The sequence below is a fragment of the Amphiura filiformis genome, unplaced genomic scaffold (genome assembly GCF_039555335.1).
Source record: "Amphiura filiformis unplaced genomic scaffold, Afil_fr2py scaffold_21, whole genome shotgun sequence".
NCBI classification, from domain to species: domain Eukaryota; kingdom Metazoa; phylum Echinodermata; class Ophiuroidea; order Amphilepidida; family Amphiuridae; genus Amphiura; species Amphiura filiformis.
The window spans coordinates 257,682-277,500 of NW_027305485.1; the positions used below are offsets into that span (position 1 = coordinate 257,682).

General features: G+C 36.5%; 1 protein-coding gene across 1 annotated transcript in view; it reads right to left on the minus strand.

Moving 5' to 3' along the window:
- Positions 1-13,925: 13,925 nt before the first annotated feature.
- Positions 13,926-19,819, minus strand: part of LOC140143378 (PR domain zinc finger protein 14-like) — an 11,898-nt gene continuing 6,004 nt past the window's right edge. Inside the window, exons 4-6 of the mRNA XM_072165234.1 lie at positions 17,339-17,500; positions 15,312-15,524; positions 13,926-14,141 (exon numbers count right to left, since the gene is read on the minus strand). Of these exons, the coding sequence (XP_072021335.1) occupies positions 13,926-14,141; positions 15,312-15,524; positions 17,339-17,500 (591 nt within the window). The remainder of the gene's footprint in view (positions 14,142-15,311; positions 15,525-17,338; positions 17,501-19,819) is intronic.

Sequence of the window (19,819 nt, forward strand, 5' to 3'; positions counted from 1 at the left end):
TTATGGGAGTATGGATTTCAACCAGAATAGCCCATTATCACTCTATCCCAATATCATCTAAACAAGTCCAATGGTATTTGAAGAGAATTCACTGAAATTCAACTTCATAAAATTTAATGAACTAATTAAGCAGCAATAGCATGGTTGGAAAAGACAAATTGGTTGTGTCAGTGAAAATTGATGATGAAGTGATTCTGTCTGGCTGCCACCAAAATTTCTGAGAGGAACATGCAAATAGTCTTAATCAAGCAAAATGTGTGTTTCATTTTCAATATAAATATGTATAATGTTGCAAAAGAAATTGAACATATATTCCATGTTGTGTAAGTTTGTCATGTTTTGGCCTCGTGTGGGTGGGGTTTTATTGCCCAGGGTTATCAAACAGTGACAGACTGGGCTGGGGAATGGCTCAAAATACCAGCACAAAATCAAGCAAAATATGTTTTATGCATGTCCCTGTGGCCTCTTTATATTCACCGTAAAATCATCCTAATTATTGAACACATTAACTCCATGGGCAGGCACTACACTTATTACACAGGGAATGTGTAAGGGAATTACACTTAAAAGAGCTCTGAAAGATTTTGATCAGTTACTCAGATGATTAAGCAATCAGGGGCATTTTAAGAAGAATGGCCTTTATAGTGCCCATGGAGTTAATGTAAAATCTGCAAATTTCTCACAGACTAGCAAAGACATTTTTTTGGAGTCGATCAGAGGAATGACTTTACCATTATGCCCCCTTGGAAATTTTGCCTCATATACCATGGCAGTCATTCATGCGCTACCTTGCCGTAAGTCGCAAATGTTACTCTTTACAGGCCACTGGCAACATTTTTAATATTAATGTTGTGAAAGTGTTCAAAATTCAATTTTGTCAAGGCATTTTTAAGCCAACAACTTCATCAGAGGAATGGATGAGATAACCTACAGTTACAAAGGTCTTGCCGAAAGATGAAATTTAAGAGATAAACATCTCCCATATAACCGGGGGAGGATGAGAAGGGGGAATATCACATTGATGCCAATTGATGCAGACATTCCAATTAAGGGAATGGGAACAGAGATTGGATTATGAAATTGTTGCCACCAATTCACCAAATTAATCAAGTTCAAGAAACTGGAGTTGAAATCAAGAAAATTAACCAAAGTTCAGATTCAGGACACTGGGTGTAAAAAGAATATATAGTAAAGATGTATAATTTAAAAAAAATTGAATGAACATAATTTTCATTTAAAATTATACTGTGTGTGCACATTGTGATGAGATCAATGTGACTCTATCAAGCAAAATGAGCAATGGCTTATTCCAGTTGAAATCCATACCCCCTATGGAAGACATGACCTTAATCTCCCACACAGGGAGTGTAGATTTCAAAAGGGGTTACCTGAATGAGTGACTCCATTTGAAATTCACATTCCCTGTGTGGAAGATTAAGGTCATGTCTTCCATAGGGGATATGTGGATTTCAACTGGACTAGTCCAATGTCACCAAAGTTGTTTTTGAGTTATGAGCCAGTTTTTAATTTGAATCTATTCTGTCGGTCCAACATCCGGGCTATCTCTAGTCTCGGGCCCAAACTGCATGTGGCTCACGGTTTGTTATGAACAACAGAAACCGGCTGGGAAGGAGGCTACATAGCGATGTTGTTGGAGTGGCATTCAATTTCGGAAAAAACGACACTCGACCATGGAATTTAATTTTAAGTTCGTCAGTATATAAACGGTAAATCAAGTAAGTTTCTTCCACTCTGAAGACTTAGAAACGGTTGTTTGATTCCACTGACTATTTGCGATCGAAATTTACATAACACTAATGACAGAAATCATCAAAAAAAATCGAATCAGGGACTTGTTTTTACTCGACCGTGAGTCGCATCATCAACCGGAAGTGACGTGGCACGGACCGACAGAATATTCATTATTGCTTAAATACCCAATGATTACAACTGTAACTTGGCTTTCCCATCTCACATTTTGATCACATTTATATCAAATTAAAGCTGTTAACAGTTCTTATCATGATGCAAAAATATATAAATTGACTGTTCATGATATAATCCTCGTTCTGTTTGATCATTCACATATTATTAGTAGTTCATTTTTTTTATCGCAACCATCTATCCATGCATTGAAGTTGTGCATTGTTATACACACTATCAAATTGCATGAGAGTGAATCTTGATATTAAAGCAATACTATATATGGGCTGTTCCAGCTGTAATCTATACACCCTCTGGAAGACATACCTTAATCACCCACACGTGGTGCAGATTTCAAATGGAGTCGCACAATTCAGGTAAACCCATTTGAAATTCAATTCACCCCCTATGGAAGACATGACCTTAATCTTCCATGCAGGGAGTGTGAATTTCAAGTGGGGTTACCTGAATGAGTGATTCTATTTGAAATTCACACTCCCTGTGTTGAAGATTAAGGTCATGTCTTCCATAGGAGGGGTATGGATTTTAACTGGAATAGCGCATTACTTGCCTGTTCAAAATTGTAATAGATGCTTTACCATCGTAGTGACTTGGATACATGACGTGCATGTCCCGGTATGTAAATGAGGTTTGAAGCACACACATATATATATATATATATATACAGAAGCCATGCTCTACGGGGACCAATCATGCACTGACAATTTTATTATAAGTTATCGTTATGCACCATTTGGGTATTGCAAGTATCTTGTTATATTAATTATATTATCATTTTTGGCCAAGGCATTACGATGGTATGCAGCTTACTTTATATGTGATCGGATTGAAGTCTACAAGATAAGGCCCCGGATTAGAGCAGCTATAACCTTAGAGCAGCTATAATCTTATTAACTGATTTAATCATCAGTCCCAAGAGTTGGCCTAGATTAAACATGGGTTCAATTTTGCTATGTAATTTAAGGAAGGTAATCATTGCATAGCTGCCACTAGTTAAAACTTGCCTCTTAGCTATTAGGTTATGGGTGTGTGTGTGAGTTTGGGTTGTGTGAAGGGGGATACTGTATTCAACCCATTTAGCACCCCTAATAGCGCCCCACTACTAAGCACTCCCTTTTCAGTGCCCCTGAAAAACTAAATTATGTAAAAATGTCTAAATAACATGATCATCTAAACCTTACTGCTTAGGATTATTATGATGATTTTGACTTCAGGTATAATATTGTATTTTTATTGTTCATGTGTGTGAATTCACAATATTGATTTTTCTTTCATTTTAATAAGTGCCCTGCAACTAACTGCTAGGGGGCGCTAATTGGGTCGAATACAGTAATCAAATTTCTCGTCAATATTTTGATAAATGATAAAATAAAAGTCTTAAGATAGAAGTTGTTATTTCATGAATCAATACTAGGCATGTTTGTAATAATTTAAATGGATCTTAATTCTAGTTATTGTAGGTTTCACATTTGGACATAAAATATATAAAATCCTTTGGACTGAATTGAACAAATTAATAAATTATGTGTACGGCACTCCAGGCTGATAACATGTGGACTGCTCAGTGCCAGAAGTGGGTAAGTACAATAGCTGCTCTGTTAACATTTGGCAATTTACACACCATTTTGTACTCATCTACACATGGCAGCACACATGGCAGCTATTGCACTTACCCACTTTTGGCACTGAGCAGTCGATTTGTACAGGAATGGATATCATGCCATGTTTGGTTGGCACATACAGAGAGAAAAAAAATGGAACAATTTCAGATTCTTTTCCTCCCTCCATTGATGGTCTTCCAGGAAAAATATCACAGGCCAATAAATTAATTCATTTTGGATTGCAGTCACGTGTGATAAGGTTTTATAGCATTACGGTAGGATATTTATTTACAATGATATCCAGGTGTGAAATTTATCAGCTGAATTGAGTCTTTCTGGCTGCTCAAATTTGTGGGTTTTTTTTCTTTCAAAATATATATTTTCAGCCCAATTTTGTGTTTTTTTGGTTTTTTGTATGTGTTTTTTGCTTTTTTTACTACTTCAGCTTTTTTTCCAAGTAAATCCAATATTCCGGGTATCAAATTATTTAATCATATTTTGCTTTGGGTTATAAACATCAAACATGGCTGGTGGTACATTTTGTTTATCTCACTGTGACGAGCCAACATGGATTTTCATTATTATTATACCCTTTCCTTTAAACTTCTTTGGTTTCTAATCCTTTCTTAGCTTGCTTTGGGGACGTTGATCTAATATCAAGTAATTGATTTTACATATGGAAGAGGTACATAGACTTGAAACAAAAATAGGTAAATAGTTATGTTGCATATATTTCATGAAATATTAAGTGACAATCTTCTAGCAGAAATATTACAAGGGTCTGGCTTAAAAATCTGTACTCAACCCTCATTTTGCCCCCAAAATTAATTAAAATGAAAATGGATAGCATGTGTTTGCAAGATTATTGTGAGAGTGGGGAAGTAATGTCTGCAAAGCTATGCTGTTTTTATGATGTGATATGCAGTAAGTGCAACAAAAGGTATATGTATAAAGGTATATATTATAAAGGTATATAAATACTTCTGTTATCTGTATTTGATAACATGAAGCGAGTGTTGATGTTGGTATGTGTACGAGCTATCAAGAATGTAAAAATATGTAAAAAAGGCTAATGGATGTAATGCATGTATTGCCAGTAAGTGTGAATCATATTATGGCAACAATGCTTGATTTAAAATAAGTTATCGGGCTATTCCAGTTGAAAGCCACACTCCCCCTGTGGAAGATTTTGGAAATATCTTCCACGGGGGAGTATGAATTTCAAATGGAATGAACATATTCGGCAGCTCCATTTGAAACTCGCCCTCCCTCTGTGGAAGATTCAGGTTGAATCTTTCTTAGAGGGTTTATGAAATTCAAATGGAGCTGCGTAAAGTGTTAATTCCATTTGAAATTCATACACCCCCTGTGGCAGATATTTCTTAAATCTTCCGCAGGGGTAGTGTGGATTTTAAATGAAATAGTCCATTGAATCCATTAAAAGTTGATATTTTTTAAGGTGAGTCTATGGTCTATATACCTTCATCTAGTCAGTATTGTTTTTAATTTTATCTCTAAATGATGCAACTAGGATAACAGATTCCTGCAAAAATTAAGTTTTTGAGAAAATCTCAAAAGTGGCTTTTACTTTACTAACTCGAGGAAGTTATACAGACTATAGATGGAATTTACAGGGGTTAATATAAAGTCTGATCATACATGGAAGGAATCGGATTATATTGCAAACAAATCCATCAGGTGCCAAAGGTTTCTTGTAAAAATGTGTGCGGTAGATGGGAACAGAAATACTGATTCCTGCAAATGGGCTATTCCAGTTGAAATCCATACACCACCTGGAAGACATAAACTTAATCTCCTCCTTGAGTGGGATATAAAGGACATGTCTTCCATAGGGGGTGATGGATTTCAACTGGAATAGCCCGTAAGTGATCAGCAGTTATAGACATGTTGTCATCATGAATGCATTAACAGAGTATGGTTTACATACAACATGGCTGTATGTGACATGTCGTGATGCATGCATAAGGTCAACTGGTCATACATGATTGGGCACTTGTACATCGCACTCAATGCAGAGCAAGTAACTCAGAACAATTATACTAATGCTTTTAGTTGTGTGCCAGTACTGATCTGGCTAGCCTTAGTGAGGCTTAGCTGAGAACATCAGTCCCTTATTACAGTGATGTAATCTCGAGTCCCATTTTTGAGAAATTGAGTTCACTTAGTGTAATTGCAATCTCAGTAGTTTCCTAGGCTGCATAGGGTGTGTGACATGAGAACAAACGGGGTAACGATTTTATCCTTGAGTGAGCATGAATTCTCTTATCTTCTGACTTTTTCATGAACTTTGGAATTCAATTTGATAATCTCACTGAAAAGTAGGCAAATTTCTTCTTTGCTTTTTATTAACAGTACAGCCGTGCCGCGCGTGAAGTATGCACACATCTTTGGATATGGTGCAAGTTATGTTACGCACAAGCGTGCATGTGAGGATTACGCAGGTAATACAGAAAGTATTACCTGCCTGTATATTAATGAGGAGTACGCAGGTAGAATTTTTATCCAAGTGGTGTTTGACCAGTGAGATTGTAGAATTCATGTCAACTAAAGGATTCATATGTCATAGGTGTGTACTTGGTATTTGTTATTGATTATTAATATTAACAGTAAATATGCAACTGTCATGAAAACATTTTACCTTGCAATGAAATTGCATCTTCAAAAAAGAATAACTACACTGCAAGTTTCCTATTGCGGTCACCTGAACCCTTACATTGTCGCCAAGGTACTTGGCTGGTACTGTGTAGCACCAGGGGAGTACCAGCGCAGTAACACTGCTGGTGGGTCCTGTGTAGTAACAACATTGGTACCAGTGTTCTGCTCTGAGATGCTTGTAAATGCAACTTTATAAACATAACTGTGAGCCCATCAGCATCCTTCTTGTTGGCCAATATCTGATAGTTTACTCCAATAATAAAAGTGGATCTTTTTCATTTTTTGATACATTACTAAGTTTTATACCAAAAAATGCTACTGCCGATCTCTTGATGTAAAAAAGGCTTTATGTGCCAGCAAGTCTTGTAGTTGAATAAATGGGCAATTCCAAGCATCATTCCGCAACGCGATGTTTGCATATGCAAATTAGGGTCGTTTGGAAAAGTTTCTTCCACCTTAATCTTTCACTTACCCAAAATCGATAGCATTATACTATTCACCTTCCTAATTGGCTGCTGCATTAAAAAGAAATCATGTGCAAAAGTCGCGTTGCGGAATGATGTTGCTTGGAATTGCCCAAATCATAAAGTTGTGGATAGTTTTGTCAGCAAATTGTGGATGAAATGAAAGTTGGTGAAAAATCCACTTGTATATAATCACGGAGAATTGGTCTTCATGTTGAATGGGTCACCATCTCATTTGTGTTGAATATGCATTCAAATCACCAGAAATTGATTACCGTATTGTTTGTAATAAACGCCCCGGGGGCGTTGCATTTTTCCAAAAGGGGGGCGTTTATTGAAGGTGTATTGTCAGTGAAAAAAACTAAAAATCGGGATAAATTTCCAGATGGTGCTCCTGTAGAAAAGAGGTATTTACGGCTATACTAATGGCGACGCCCATGGAAAATATCATTTTCGTGGTAAATGCATCAAAATTACACCCGTAAGTACATCATTAAGCAAGAATCTAGTGAAATTCTACCATAATTAGGCAATGGAATGGATGGAAGTGCGAGTCATAACAGGTTTTGTCCATGCAATTTACCGATCGTCCCTGACAAGACTGACTGACTGATGCCAGTTTTAAGCTTACTCACACGATATAGCATGGAATTTTTGTCAATTTTTCTGTAGGGGGGCGTTTATTGGAGGGGAGCGTTTATTACAAACAATACGGTAGTTGAATATGTTTTGATGGTCGTGCATGATCAAGTCCTCCTGAAAAGGGCTATTGGGGTAGTCCATTTAAAATCTACTCTACCCCTGTGGAAGATTTGGGAAATACCTTCCACTGGGGAGTATACATTTGAAATAGAATGAACACTTTACCAGCTCCGTTTAAAACTCATCCTCCCTCTGTGAAAGATTTCAGGGTGTATGAAATGCAAATGGAGCTGTGTTCAATTCATTTGAAATTCATACTCCTCCTGTGGAAGATATTTCCAAAATCTTCCACAGGGGTAGTGTGGATTTTAAATGGAATAGCCCATTTCAAAGAAAAATGCCCAGAAATTTTGCTTCTTGACAATTTGAACTGAATTGCAATCAAATATGTGTTTTTGGTTATCCACATTGCTTCCTCGTTGAAATACCACATTGAATACCAATTCGTAAAATAGTTACAAAGTTTGTGTGAGAATATCTAAGGAATTGCTATGAGCATTTTAACTATACAACCAATGACATGCAAATATTTGTACTTATTCTTTCTTGCCTAAATGTTGACATGACCAATAACATGAGAATCATAGTAAGATTGAGCTAATTTCAAGTGAATTCTGCACCCCATCCTTTTTATGAGAGGCATATCCGAATTAAGGTTAAAATGGACTTAAAACAGAAGACCAGAGTATGTATTTTTCACATTCATGAAAAAAAAAATCAGTTAAAAGTGACTGGTAGAGTGATTAAGATAAACATGTGCTCGGACAAAGCTGCAGAATCAGAGAGACTCTAAATAGTCAATATGTCATGCAAAATATTGTTTACCTGTTGTTGAAAATGGACCCAGAGGGTGGTGGACACCAAGTGTGCCTAGAGCATTTTGGTGCTAAACTATTAACAATTATCCAGCATGCACAGAGTGTGTTATCATTGATAATAATATCCATATTTGAACTTAAAATTTAAAAAAATAAATAGCATGCTTGTATTAATGATAAGTGTCAATGCAACTAGAAATCTAACTAAACTAAGTTGCCCAGTATTTCCAAAATAAATGTACAAAATGTTTACCTAAGTATAAGTGACTCAAAACATTTACTTACAGTTCCGTATATGCCTACCCTGATAATGAATGGTATTGTGGGTAATATAAGCATTGTGGGTAATATATGCATTGTGGGTAAGATTTTAATTGACAGAATTGGTGTAACAGAATATAAAGTTATTAATTAATTAAGATATATATTTGATCTGTTCATTTTAAGCCTCAATGTTTCACCCAGTGCCTTATACATTAACAGTGACAATAAGTTGTATCAATCGATGTTTAGGTATAAATAGATATAGTTAGGTAGTTTATTGTTATCCTTGCAGATGTACATGTAAGACACAACTGCAGCAACTACACTTTGATCTCGATCTATCATCTTTCACTAGAATACTATATACTAATTGCATCGACGAAAAAATATAGACCTTTCACCAATAAGCAAAGTCCAGCAAAGGGCCAATCATTACATTCTATGCATGATACCATATATTGTTTTAAAGCACAGTTTGCCATCTTTGCATAATCATACATAGGCACCATAGAGCTGATAATAAACCTCAAATACAGCTCCATTGTAGCCACAAACGGTGTGTGCATGATTTATTAGACACGGCCGTATGAATGGTCGGTCCTCATGAATATGCGAGAATTCGCAGCATAAAAAGCATGGGGACTATGCCTGATGGTGAATGGTCTGTAAATTTTTTTTTTTGTCTATGAATAATTGCCTTTCTGGTGTTGCTATGAACACTATTTGAACAACTCTTGGGTCAAAATCTAATACAGACAATGACTTTTAGTATGTCATCAAGGAATTTGTCAAAAATGTTCATTATACTTATCTTGGTTATGAACACATGTCAAAATTTACTTCGTTCAATTTTAAACCGCACAGTATAAGTTGCAAACATTTATTTATTTATTTATCATACAAAAAACTTAAATTTATTCAGCATCTAATCTGTATACTTTTCTGACCAAAGTGTAGTACCAACCCCCATCTCTGGGATCTGTTTCACAAAGATTTAGATTAATCTAGATCAGTTGAGTCTGTGTGAAATGGGTCCCATGTAGGTGCATTACAGGGATAGTTAGTGACCTGTGCTCTTTGTGTATTTCTACAGAGTTTATTAACAACAGTACATGTAAATAATATGGTTTCTTAATGCAGGCTTTTAGAAAAGTTTTAGACATCTTTAAATATCTGATATTTTCTTCTAAAATTACAGAAAAGTTATACACTTCACACAAGTTACGGTGAATTTACACCCCAGTGAATAGCGACAAGCAGTTTATTTTTGACCAATCAAATGAATTGTTGTATACAAAGCAAGAATAAAGTAAAAAGCTGATTGGTCGATTCTTAGAAGTTTGTCTGTAATGACTCAAGTGTAAATTCAGTTTTACAGTATTTTTTTTTTTTTTCTATAAAAGGTTATCTCGGCCATAGGCATAGATAAAAATCATGAAATGATGTATTCACATGAAAGTTTTAAGTAGCCAAATGATGTAGTGTTCATGTTATGTCAGCAAAGGCTTGTTATACGAGGGGGTATCAAAAAGTTTTAGAAATCGCACAGAAGTGAAAGAGCTATATCAATGAAATTTTGTCAGTGCAATCACTGGTCCTTATGTACATTATGGTCCAAAAATGGTCTCATAAGTATGTTTACTTTTTTACAGGATCTAGATGTCACTACCTGCATATGTAACCGCATAACCAGCAAAATGGAGAAAATTGAGGCATGCAGCATGATTAAGTTCCATTTTAAGGGTTACAGTGCCCAGAAAATCTGTGATGAAATAAAAATTCCTTTTGCAAAAAGCGACAGTGACAATATCACAATCACCATCGAAGATAACTTTCATTTCATCATCGATTTTCTAGGCACTGCAACCCTTCAAAAGCAGGATCTTAATAACGCTGCTTGCCTCAATTTTCTTAATCTTGCAGTTTATGCGCAGTAACTGGGGCAGCAGCTTATTGGCATCTAGTGCCACCTGTAAAAAAAGTAAACATACTTATGAGACCATTTTTGGACCATAATGTACATAAGACCAGTGATAGCACTGACAAAATTTCATTGATATAGCACTTTCGCTTCTGTGCGATTTCTAAAACTTTTTGATACCCCCTCGTACATGTACTTTATTTGCTTTCATCATGTTAGTTGCACCAAAAGCTGTTAAGGGCTATTTACATTCAGAATGGGCTATTCCATTTAAAATCCACACCACCCCCGTGGAAGATTTAACTAAAGTCTTCCACAGAGGGAGTATGAATTTTGAATAGAATAGACAATTGGGTAACTTCCATTTGAAATACTCACTCCAGTTGTGGAAGATATAGGTAAAACCATAATACAGAGGGAGTATGGGTTTCAAAATGATTAACTCTGAACAATTACATTTGAAAAACATACTCCCCCTGTGAAAGATATTTCCAAAATCTTCCACAGGGGTAGTGTGGATTTCAACTGGAATAGCCCAATGTGTGTCTCTTTTGCCATGCAGGATTTTATCCATCGGACATCACATCTGTACACTCTCTGCTACAGTTTTCTTCTCTGTACCATAGGCGTAGATCCCGGGGGAGATGGGGGGATTTATCCCCCCAATATTTGGCCAGGGGGGGATGGTCCATACAATCATCCCCCTCAATGTTGACACCTGAATATGGGTTTCTGACCAAATTAACCTCATATTTGCCCATTTTAGCCCCCAAAGTGCAAATTTTCGCACGTTTATTCCACATTTGCACCATATTTCACCAGTTTAGCTACAAAATAGCAAAATTTTCGCACGCTTCGCGCGCATTTGTACCATAAACTTTTATCTGTCAACAAAAGGTGCTGGATTCACTTATACTTCAAGACTTTTTTCCCAACCCCATCCCCCCCCCCAATGTCAAAAAGAAATCTACGCCACTGCTCTGTACAACTATATATAAATGTTGGCAGCTCTGTGACAGAAACCAAAGTTGTACTGATAACTGCTGGGCTAAAAATAATGCTGTATCAAAAATGCCAAAGTGTAAACACATCTTTAAGTTACCTCTTGGCTGTTCCACAAACTGGTATGCAACGTATGTTATGTATGCAGTATAGGTTACACATGTGCACATAGGTTACACATACATACAGGGCTAAAAATTTCATTGAGAATCAATTCTCGCAAAGATTCTCCTGAGTAGATTTGAGGGAATCCAAAGTAGAGTCTTGTAAAATTTGTGTGGTGTGTAACATTACGTAAATGGAGGAGAACTGAATGATTCTTGTAGATTCTTTAGCAAGAATCTAAATGGATTCATGCAGCATGAAACAAACTTCTAGCCCTGATTTACGCTGTAGCTTGGTACAATTACCGAATAGGGTGCAACTTGCTAGACTTGAGTCCAGTCCTCGTTTACAGAGTTTAGGGTTTAGGGTTGAGGTAGGGCAGTCTTGTAATAAGACTAGTAGAGTTGCACCCTATTCGGCAATCGCTCCTGTAGTTTGAACTCGGCCCTGCAATATCGGATTTGTGCACTGCCATGAAGAAGGCAATTTAGGCACTACGTCTAATTTGGTCCTGTAGCACTATCGATATATACCAATGGTTCTTTATGTTGTACCCTGAGCATAGTGCTTTTGTTTTTTATTTAAATGAAAAACAATAAAACTATGCAAATGTTAATTGTTATGCTTGATACATTACATCACATGGGTATGACAAAAAAGTCATTGGTACCTAACCAGACACCATAGTGCTATAGGACCAAATTGGATATGGTGCCTTAAGAAGGCAATGATTTGTTATTAAGTGACAGGTTTCTATGACGATGTATATTGGGAAATAAAAGTTATGTAATATAATCATGATCAAATTTATATTATCAAAATCTAGTTCTGCCTTTCTTCTCATTTCCTTATCACTTCTTTAAAAGTCTATTAATCTATTTTACTTTGTTATCAAATTGCTTGTATGATTTTGCAAACTATAGTTAGAGAAAACACTATGTAGTCAGTTATCAAGTATATGTATGTGCTATTTCACAATGTGAAATTCATACATCCCTTATGGAAGACATGACCCTAATCTTCCATAAAGGTGTGAATTTCAAATGCGGTTATCTGGGGTTATCTGAATGGTCATGTCTTTCATAGGGAGTATGGATTTCAACTGGAATAGCCCATTTAGTCTCAGTCACATATTATGTCAACCACCCCCCCCCAGGAAACGTATCATGTATATTTAGGTGCTTTCTTTTAATTTATGTTTTGTTTGTCCACAGTGGCTTCCATTTCATGTATGTTTTTATGTTGCAAATATATTATTATTATCTTCTTCAGTTGTTTGTATAAATCAGTCTCGAGGCCTTTGTCTATATCATTCATTATGTTTCTACTTGTATGATATTGAAATAATAATTATACAGGCTTGTATGCATGTATGCCTTCCACTGTAAAATTGTATAGATGGTTTAATTTTTTGTCTGATTGTATTATTTTCTTGTAAACCAGATATGCGAAGAAGAAGAAGTTGAACATAGTAAATATTAGCAGAGATGTTGTTGTTAGGTATAGCATGTGCTTAATAAATCATGTTTTTTCAATGAAATCAATTTAATTAAACTTGATTTTTTTCTATTGTATTTGATCTGATAAAATATTCATCCCCTCTATTGTTGAGATTCTTTCTTTATCCAGACCTTGTCAGCTGTTCTGTTAGGGTAATTTTATTTTGGTATTGAGTTATTCCAGAATTTCCAATTGAAATCCATACACCCCCTGTGGAAGACCTGACCTTAATCTTCCACAGAGGGAGGGTGATTTTCAAATGGAGCCTCACAAGGAATTCAAATATTACACTGTTCTGTAGGTCTTGTTGTTCTTATGTTATGGCTTAAAAATTACACAATTATGGTTTTGCTTTTGATTTTATTGCCAGTTCTAACTATAGGATTAAGATTTAGCTGTTTCATTTGGTAAAACTGGGTGATATTTTTTTAATCCAAAAAAATGAGTGCTGTATTTTTCTGGAATCGGAAGTAGTTCAGGTATTACAAGTCTCAGGGGGAATGGGGATTACAAATATTTTTTTAAAAGTATTTAACGGTACCATATCCAAAATCATTTAACGGCTTGGTGACCCACCTTTGCACAGTGGGACCCGATAGCACATACCAAATTGCATTCTGAAGATGAGGAATGTCCTGATGGTATCAAATAATTCCGATTCAAATGTTATGGCAAATTATTAAAAATTAACATTTTGTCCTCAAAATGAATTTCATATATAATGATTATGTAATGATTTCCACATAGGTAGGTAGAACTTTATGAATGACCCTCGTACTCAATTTCAAAAAGTCTGTTATTCAGTTCAGGTCAGTTCAGTTTAACAGTTCACATAGCTTCTAAAGACCTTAATCTATAATGAAGGTCTGCTGACATGTTCCAAATTTGGGGGAAAAGGTCACAAATGTTCCTGTCATTCTTCATGACATTACTGTTGTCCATGGGTGCGTCTCTCATGACTATCATGCGCGGCGTGTGAGGCAAAAGTGCGCCCACAGTGTCGACATTTAAATGGCCTTTCACCGCTATGTTGCCTGAGATGTGTGCGTAATATACTGGATGCGGTGAACGATTTACTGCAGAAGGTACATCTGTAGGGGCGCTCTCCGCTATGAACACGAAGATGTTTATTCAGACTTGATGACTGTGAAGAGAAAAAAAAAGTAATATTTTCAGTTAATTAATACTACAATAACAGTCTATATGTGATACAGGCATATTGCAAGGTGATTAATTCAGAAGGGTGGGGTTTAGGCCAAGCTTGTGTTTTGTCCTAAATTTTGATGCCTCAATTTTGAGTAAAATGTTAAAGAATGAACAAAAAACTGAAATTTCCCTGTACACTTCAGTGTAAATAGCTTGGTTCCTGTAGACTTAGTCACTCGGTAACGATAGCCAATATATTATGAGTGATCACTCTGAGCAACCCCAGACTACAATGTAAAGTGTCCCTCCAGACTATGATCTGGGGAGTAAGAATGACTGACAGAATAGCTGGTTACATACAGTAGCCCCAAATAGATTTGAAAATTTAGGAAATTGCTGAAAAACGGTTTTGTGTCCCCCCAATCAGGCCCAGTGCCCCAATCATGGTTGATGTCCCCCAATAGGATGGCTCATGCTACGCCACTGGTTGTATAACTGGCAAAAAAAATACATACCAAGGTTTGAAAGAGGTGGCATCATGAAAAAACAAATTGAGGGATAAGAAGAGGAATCTGACAATTTCCCTAAATTTGGACAATTCTTGCCCCCAAGTAGTGACATTTTTCAGTGATCTTTTGTTTTGACTGATTGAAACCCAAGTTCAGGAGGGATAATGACCTGGCTCTGCCACTGAAGATTTTACCTTAGGCCAAAAAAAAAACCTGTTTGTTTGTCCACGTCCGACCGACCGTGTACCCTGGTCCCGACCGTGTCTTTTTTTTTTTTTTTTTTTTAATTTTTTAGTGGTTAGTATAAATTTAAAGAAAGAAAATGTAAAGAAAATGAACAGTATAACATGCAGAACCATCTCAAGAGTTAAACCAGTAAAGTGCTGTGTGTTTTGACTTATTTACCAGTCTTCAAATTGTCAGTTTCAAGTGCAATATCTGTAAAAAATTTAAAAAAATCCGACCTACCGACCAAACTGTTTCATAAGCCTCTATGGACAAACAAACAATTTTTTTTGGCCTTATTGCAGATTGTTGAAGACGGTGACTTGACTGTGCCGCAATCTGGCCAAAAACTTTGAAGACAAATATTTAAATGTATGGCAACTCTTTTCAAACCCTGTGCTTTGAAATGCTTATTACCTGTGAAAATGACTTGCCGCAAACACTGCAGACGTGAGGTCGGTGTTTTTCATGGACATGAAGTATATGTATGCGTAGCCTGTCCCGTTTTTCAAAAGAGCGTTGACAAAGCTGACAGGGATAGCCTCTGTTCCCTGTGTCAACACATCGTGTGTACTTGAGGTGCTTGTCCCGGTAGTACTGGTAGGCGAAAAGCTTACCACATCGATCACATTGAAACCCTTCTGAATCTGTAAAATATAAGAAGTTGATCAGTAAAGAGGTGCAGAGAAATAAAGAAACGGATACTTTTTTAAATAAAATGTTTTAACATAGGGTAGCTGCAGGTAATATGGGACAGCAGGTAATATGGGACACCTGTTTTCATTTTAACAAAAAGTAGCTTAGAGAAGGTAAACACTTTAAGTTGATTTGTTAAGTGTTTAGAGACATCAATTGTGCTTCTAGAAATGCAGTTTTGGAGTCTGTGTATCAAACTCTTGGAAATCAATGCCAAAAAGAGTGAAATTGCCCAAAAAATATGTCGTTTTTTTTGGCCTGATATAAAATCAATGACGTCACATTTTATGATTGTGTATCCAAAAACTCTGGTACTGAGGGGCATTTGTCATTTTTATGATCTTTAGGTGATGGGTTAAGCTTATCAGCAGGTAAAATTCCACTGACAAGTGGCACTTTCCTTTTATAAATGATTATTTTCTCTGATTTTCAACTGAATAGGTGCAGGTAATATGGGACACATAGGAAATTGTGTGCATTGTCAATGCGAAAAGCAAAACTATTTAGAAAATTGAATTTTCTTGTAGAAATTTGCATTTAACATTCAAAATCATGTAACAAAAATGTTTTTAGAACAAAAGAGTGATTTTCTGACCTTTTTGATTTTCACCATAGAGATAACACAGTGTCCCATATTACCTGCACATGCAGGTAATATGGGACACTTGACGATGACGTCATAGCGTCAAAACAAACATAAAAACAAGGTAACATTGCCTGTTTTATTAATCTTAAAGGACAGGTTGTTCATCATAACAAGCTCTTGTGGGCATATCTTCTTTAGTTTTTATGCAAATAAGTTAAACGTCCTTAATGGTCCCATATTCCCTGCAGGTACCCTATTTAAAAATACATTTAATGTTGGTTGCAATATATTTGTCTCTCCCAGGTGGTGTATGACGTGCATTCCCTAAATTCAGTAAATTTTCATCGTCAACCGTGTAATTGAATGGGATTATTTTGAAATATCACAAACAAATAGGCCTATGTTGATAAATAATATAAATACAAGCTAAAACCGTTGGGGTTCGATAATTAACCCCACAAACCTAACCGAGTATATGGAAAATGCCATACGGCCGGGCGGTTTCACGAGTTGCCGGCTCGATCATGTCATCCGCCGCCTGGTCTCTCCCCGGTCCCTGCTCAACCCAACCATCACACGCATACAACCACTCCACCCCCACACACCCCCACGCCCACACACCCACCCACCCCACCTCACATCTTTGACAATTGAAGCAGCTCTGTCTACCGAAGATAGCGATTTACATTAACTTATTTTACAACTTGATATGCAGTATGATCTTCTAAATCTCAAGGAATACCCACATATTCACACACCCACCCTCCCCCGTATGAGCACGGCCCACACATACACATCCCCACCGACACTTTATCACATCTATAAACGGTATGTGAGATAACCATTTTAGCCTCCTGTGCTATCTACTGAAGATAGCAAGGTAGGCTCTCATTCAATTTATTGAGACACTGATGTGATACGAGTACAAAGCAATTCCATAATGATATCAAACAGTTAACACAGAGTAATCAACATTTTAAGAAACATACAAACCCCCACCCTCACACAACACCCCCACACACACCCACCCCCACCCACCACACACCCTCCCTACAAAAAGAGAGAATAACACTTACTATCTAAAGCATTTTCGCTCTTTTCATTCCCATTTGTGTAGCTATTACTTTTCATTGCAATTGGAATCCCCATAAACTGTGTGTAACATTCGCCGTACCATACCAAAAGTTCCGTACCACAAGGAACATCTTTGCAGCATTCGTAGTAGAGACCATCTTTTCGTTGTACCGCTACCAAGTTTTGTTCTTGTGCGAAGCGAGCACTGTTGATGTATTTCATCCACGTGTTACTGATGCAAGTAGGAATAATTCCATCTTTGGAGATCTGAAAATTGGGTAATAAAACCAGCGTTAATTTAATTCCACCCCAACAGAATTTGTGAGAAAATTGGCTGATATTATGATCTTTTTATGATCTGAGTCTTCCCAACACATCTTTTACCCTATCTGGTCAGTAGTGTAGCTAAAGGGGGAGGAGGGGGGGCGTTCCGGACGGTGGGACAGAGTGCTGACAAAAAGAAGAGAAAAGTGCCCCCTGACAACAAAATGAAAGATAAGATCGGGAAGCTAGGCAAAGGAAAAGAAAAGGGACAAGGAGCCCGTTTCCCACCGAAATTCACCCCCGGTTAAAATAGTGTAAAATGTCAAATTTTCCCAATAATGCCCTTGGAAACCCAAAGACTTTACACGTACACTCTCTCTAAAAAACGGTATAGCTATATGGCAATTTCCACCGATAATACCGGGTCAAACTGATGCAACCGTAAATCTGTTTTCGTCTTTGCCCCCGAAACTTTTATTTTGCCCCTCCTGACCAAGAGAGCTGGCTACGCCCCTGGGTCTAAGGAGCATTACTAAGTTAAACTGACTGTAAGACACCAAAGTACACAAATAAAATAAGTGGTTTCCCTTATAGTACACTCTAATTTCGTAATATTCATTAAAAAAGAAAAGAATCCCTACTCATTTATGTTTGACAAACTATTCAAATTTGAGTTTTGGGGGTCTTTTTTGACAAGACAAACTACTTAAGTTTGATTAAGTTGGGTCATTTTTGACAAGAACCTATTCATTTTTTTAAATGACAAGGCAATCTTATCAAATTTGATGAGTTTCTTGTCATTTTGATGAGAATATTCGATTCATTTTGAAGAGAAATATGTTATGTCCACATATCTGAATAGTTTCCCTTGTCAAATTTGACAAGTTTCAATTCAAAAATGAGTAGATCGTTTTAAGAGTGTAGGCTAATAAGTGTAACACTAGAGTGAAATCCATAAATGGTTAAATCCTCTTTTTGTGCACTGACAAAGTACAAAAGTATGTGACGGAATAGTGCTACATTCTACACAAAATTACTTTGTCCAAATTTAATTATACACAAAATTTCTTCTATAAATTGTCCTAATTATTTATTTATAGGTTTTCATAAAAGTTTGAAGAAAAGTAATCAAAAAATTTGCCACTAAAAAGGGGCTGTATGAGGTGCCTTAAATTTAAGGGGTTAAGGGAATGCCTTAAGGGAAGGGGTTAAATAACTAGTAATAACTTAAAAGAAGCCACTTCCATATTTAAGGGACCCACCGTACCTATTTATGCCTATATCATTTTTACGTGATTTTGGAGAAACCCACACATGTACATAAAATCGATTATGAATATGATCACGGTTTAGGTCTTCGTAGAGACTGGGCAGTGTTTTAAAACAGACGAGGTTTGTGGTATATATAAGCACAGATGTGCATGTGTGGGTTTCTCTAAAATCACGTAAACATGATATAGGCCTAAATATGTGGGTCCCTTAAATATGGAAGTGGCTTCTTTTAAATTATTACGAGTTATTTAACCCCTTCCCTTAAGGCATTCCTCCTTTCTTTCCAGGATCTGTGATGTAAGATACATTGAATAAATTTATGTTTGCCAAAACCAATTTCTACTCTCAGTCTTTAGCTAGCTATGTGTTTCGTATGCTTTTCTTTTCACACCCATTTGATTTCAACTGAAGTCAAAAGTCAATTCAAAATGTAAATTGAAATTCATATTGAAATAATTAGAACATGAAAGTACATTGTCCTGAATAAACTAATGATTTTTGGGACATTAAGTATGGACCAATATGTACTTCTGACGCCTGTTTTTGATCGATGAATTTGGATTGAGGATCAATTTCAGTCGGTTTATGCTCATGTGTGTTGAGCACCTAATTGTCGAGACGAAAAGGCGCTAAATTACTAAGTGCCTTAATGACTTAATCGGTGGTGTTATAATTGCCTGATGGAACATTCACAAGTGATAGGCTTTGTCGGACGTCTGTCGCAATCAACTTTCTATATTTAATTGAATTGAATGACTTTCTCTGTTAAGATGTAGGCCTAAGGCTGCGAGATCACATACAATGTAGAAGTATACGGTATTCGCTATACGAAATACGCTCATTCGATCAGGCTGAGTTCATATAGTATACTCTATGTGAACTCAGCCTGATCGAATGAGCGTATTTCGTATAGCGAATATAGTGAATACCGTATACCGTATAGGCCTACTTCTTTGTGATCGCAGCCTAAGACCCTATATCGGACTGGAAAAAACCCCACACAAAACAACAACGAACCAAACCGAGAATCAAAACTATACCAAACATCTG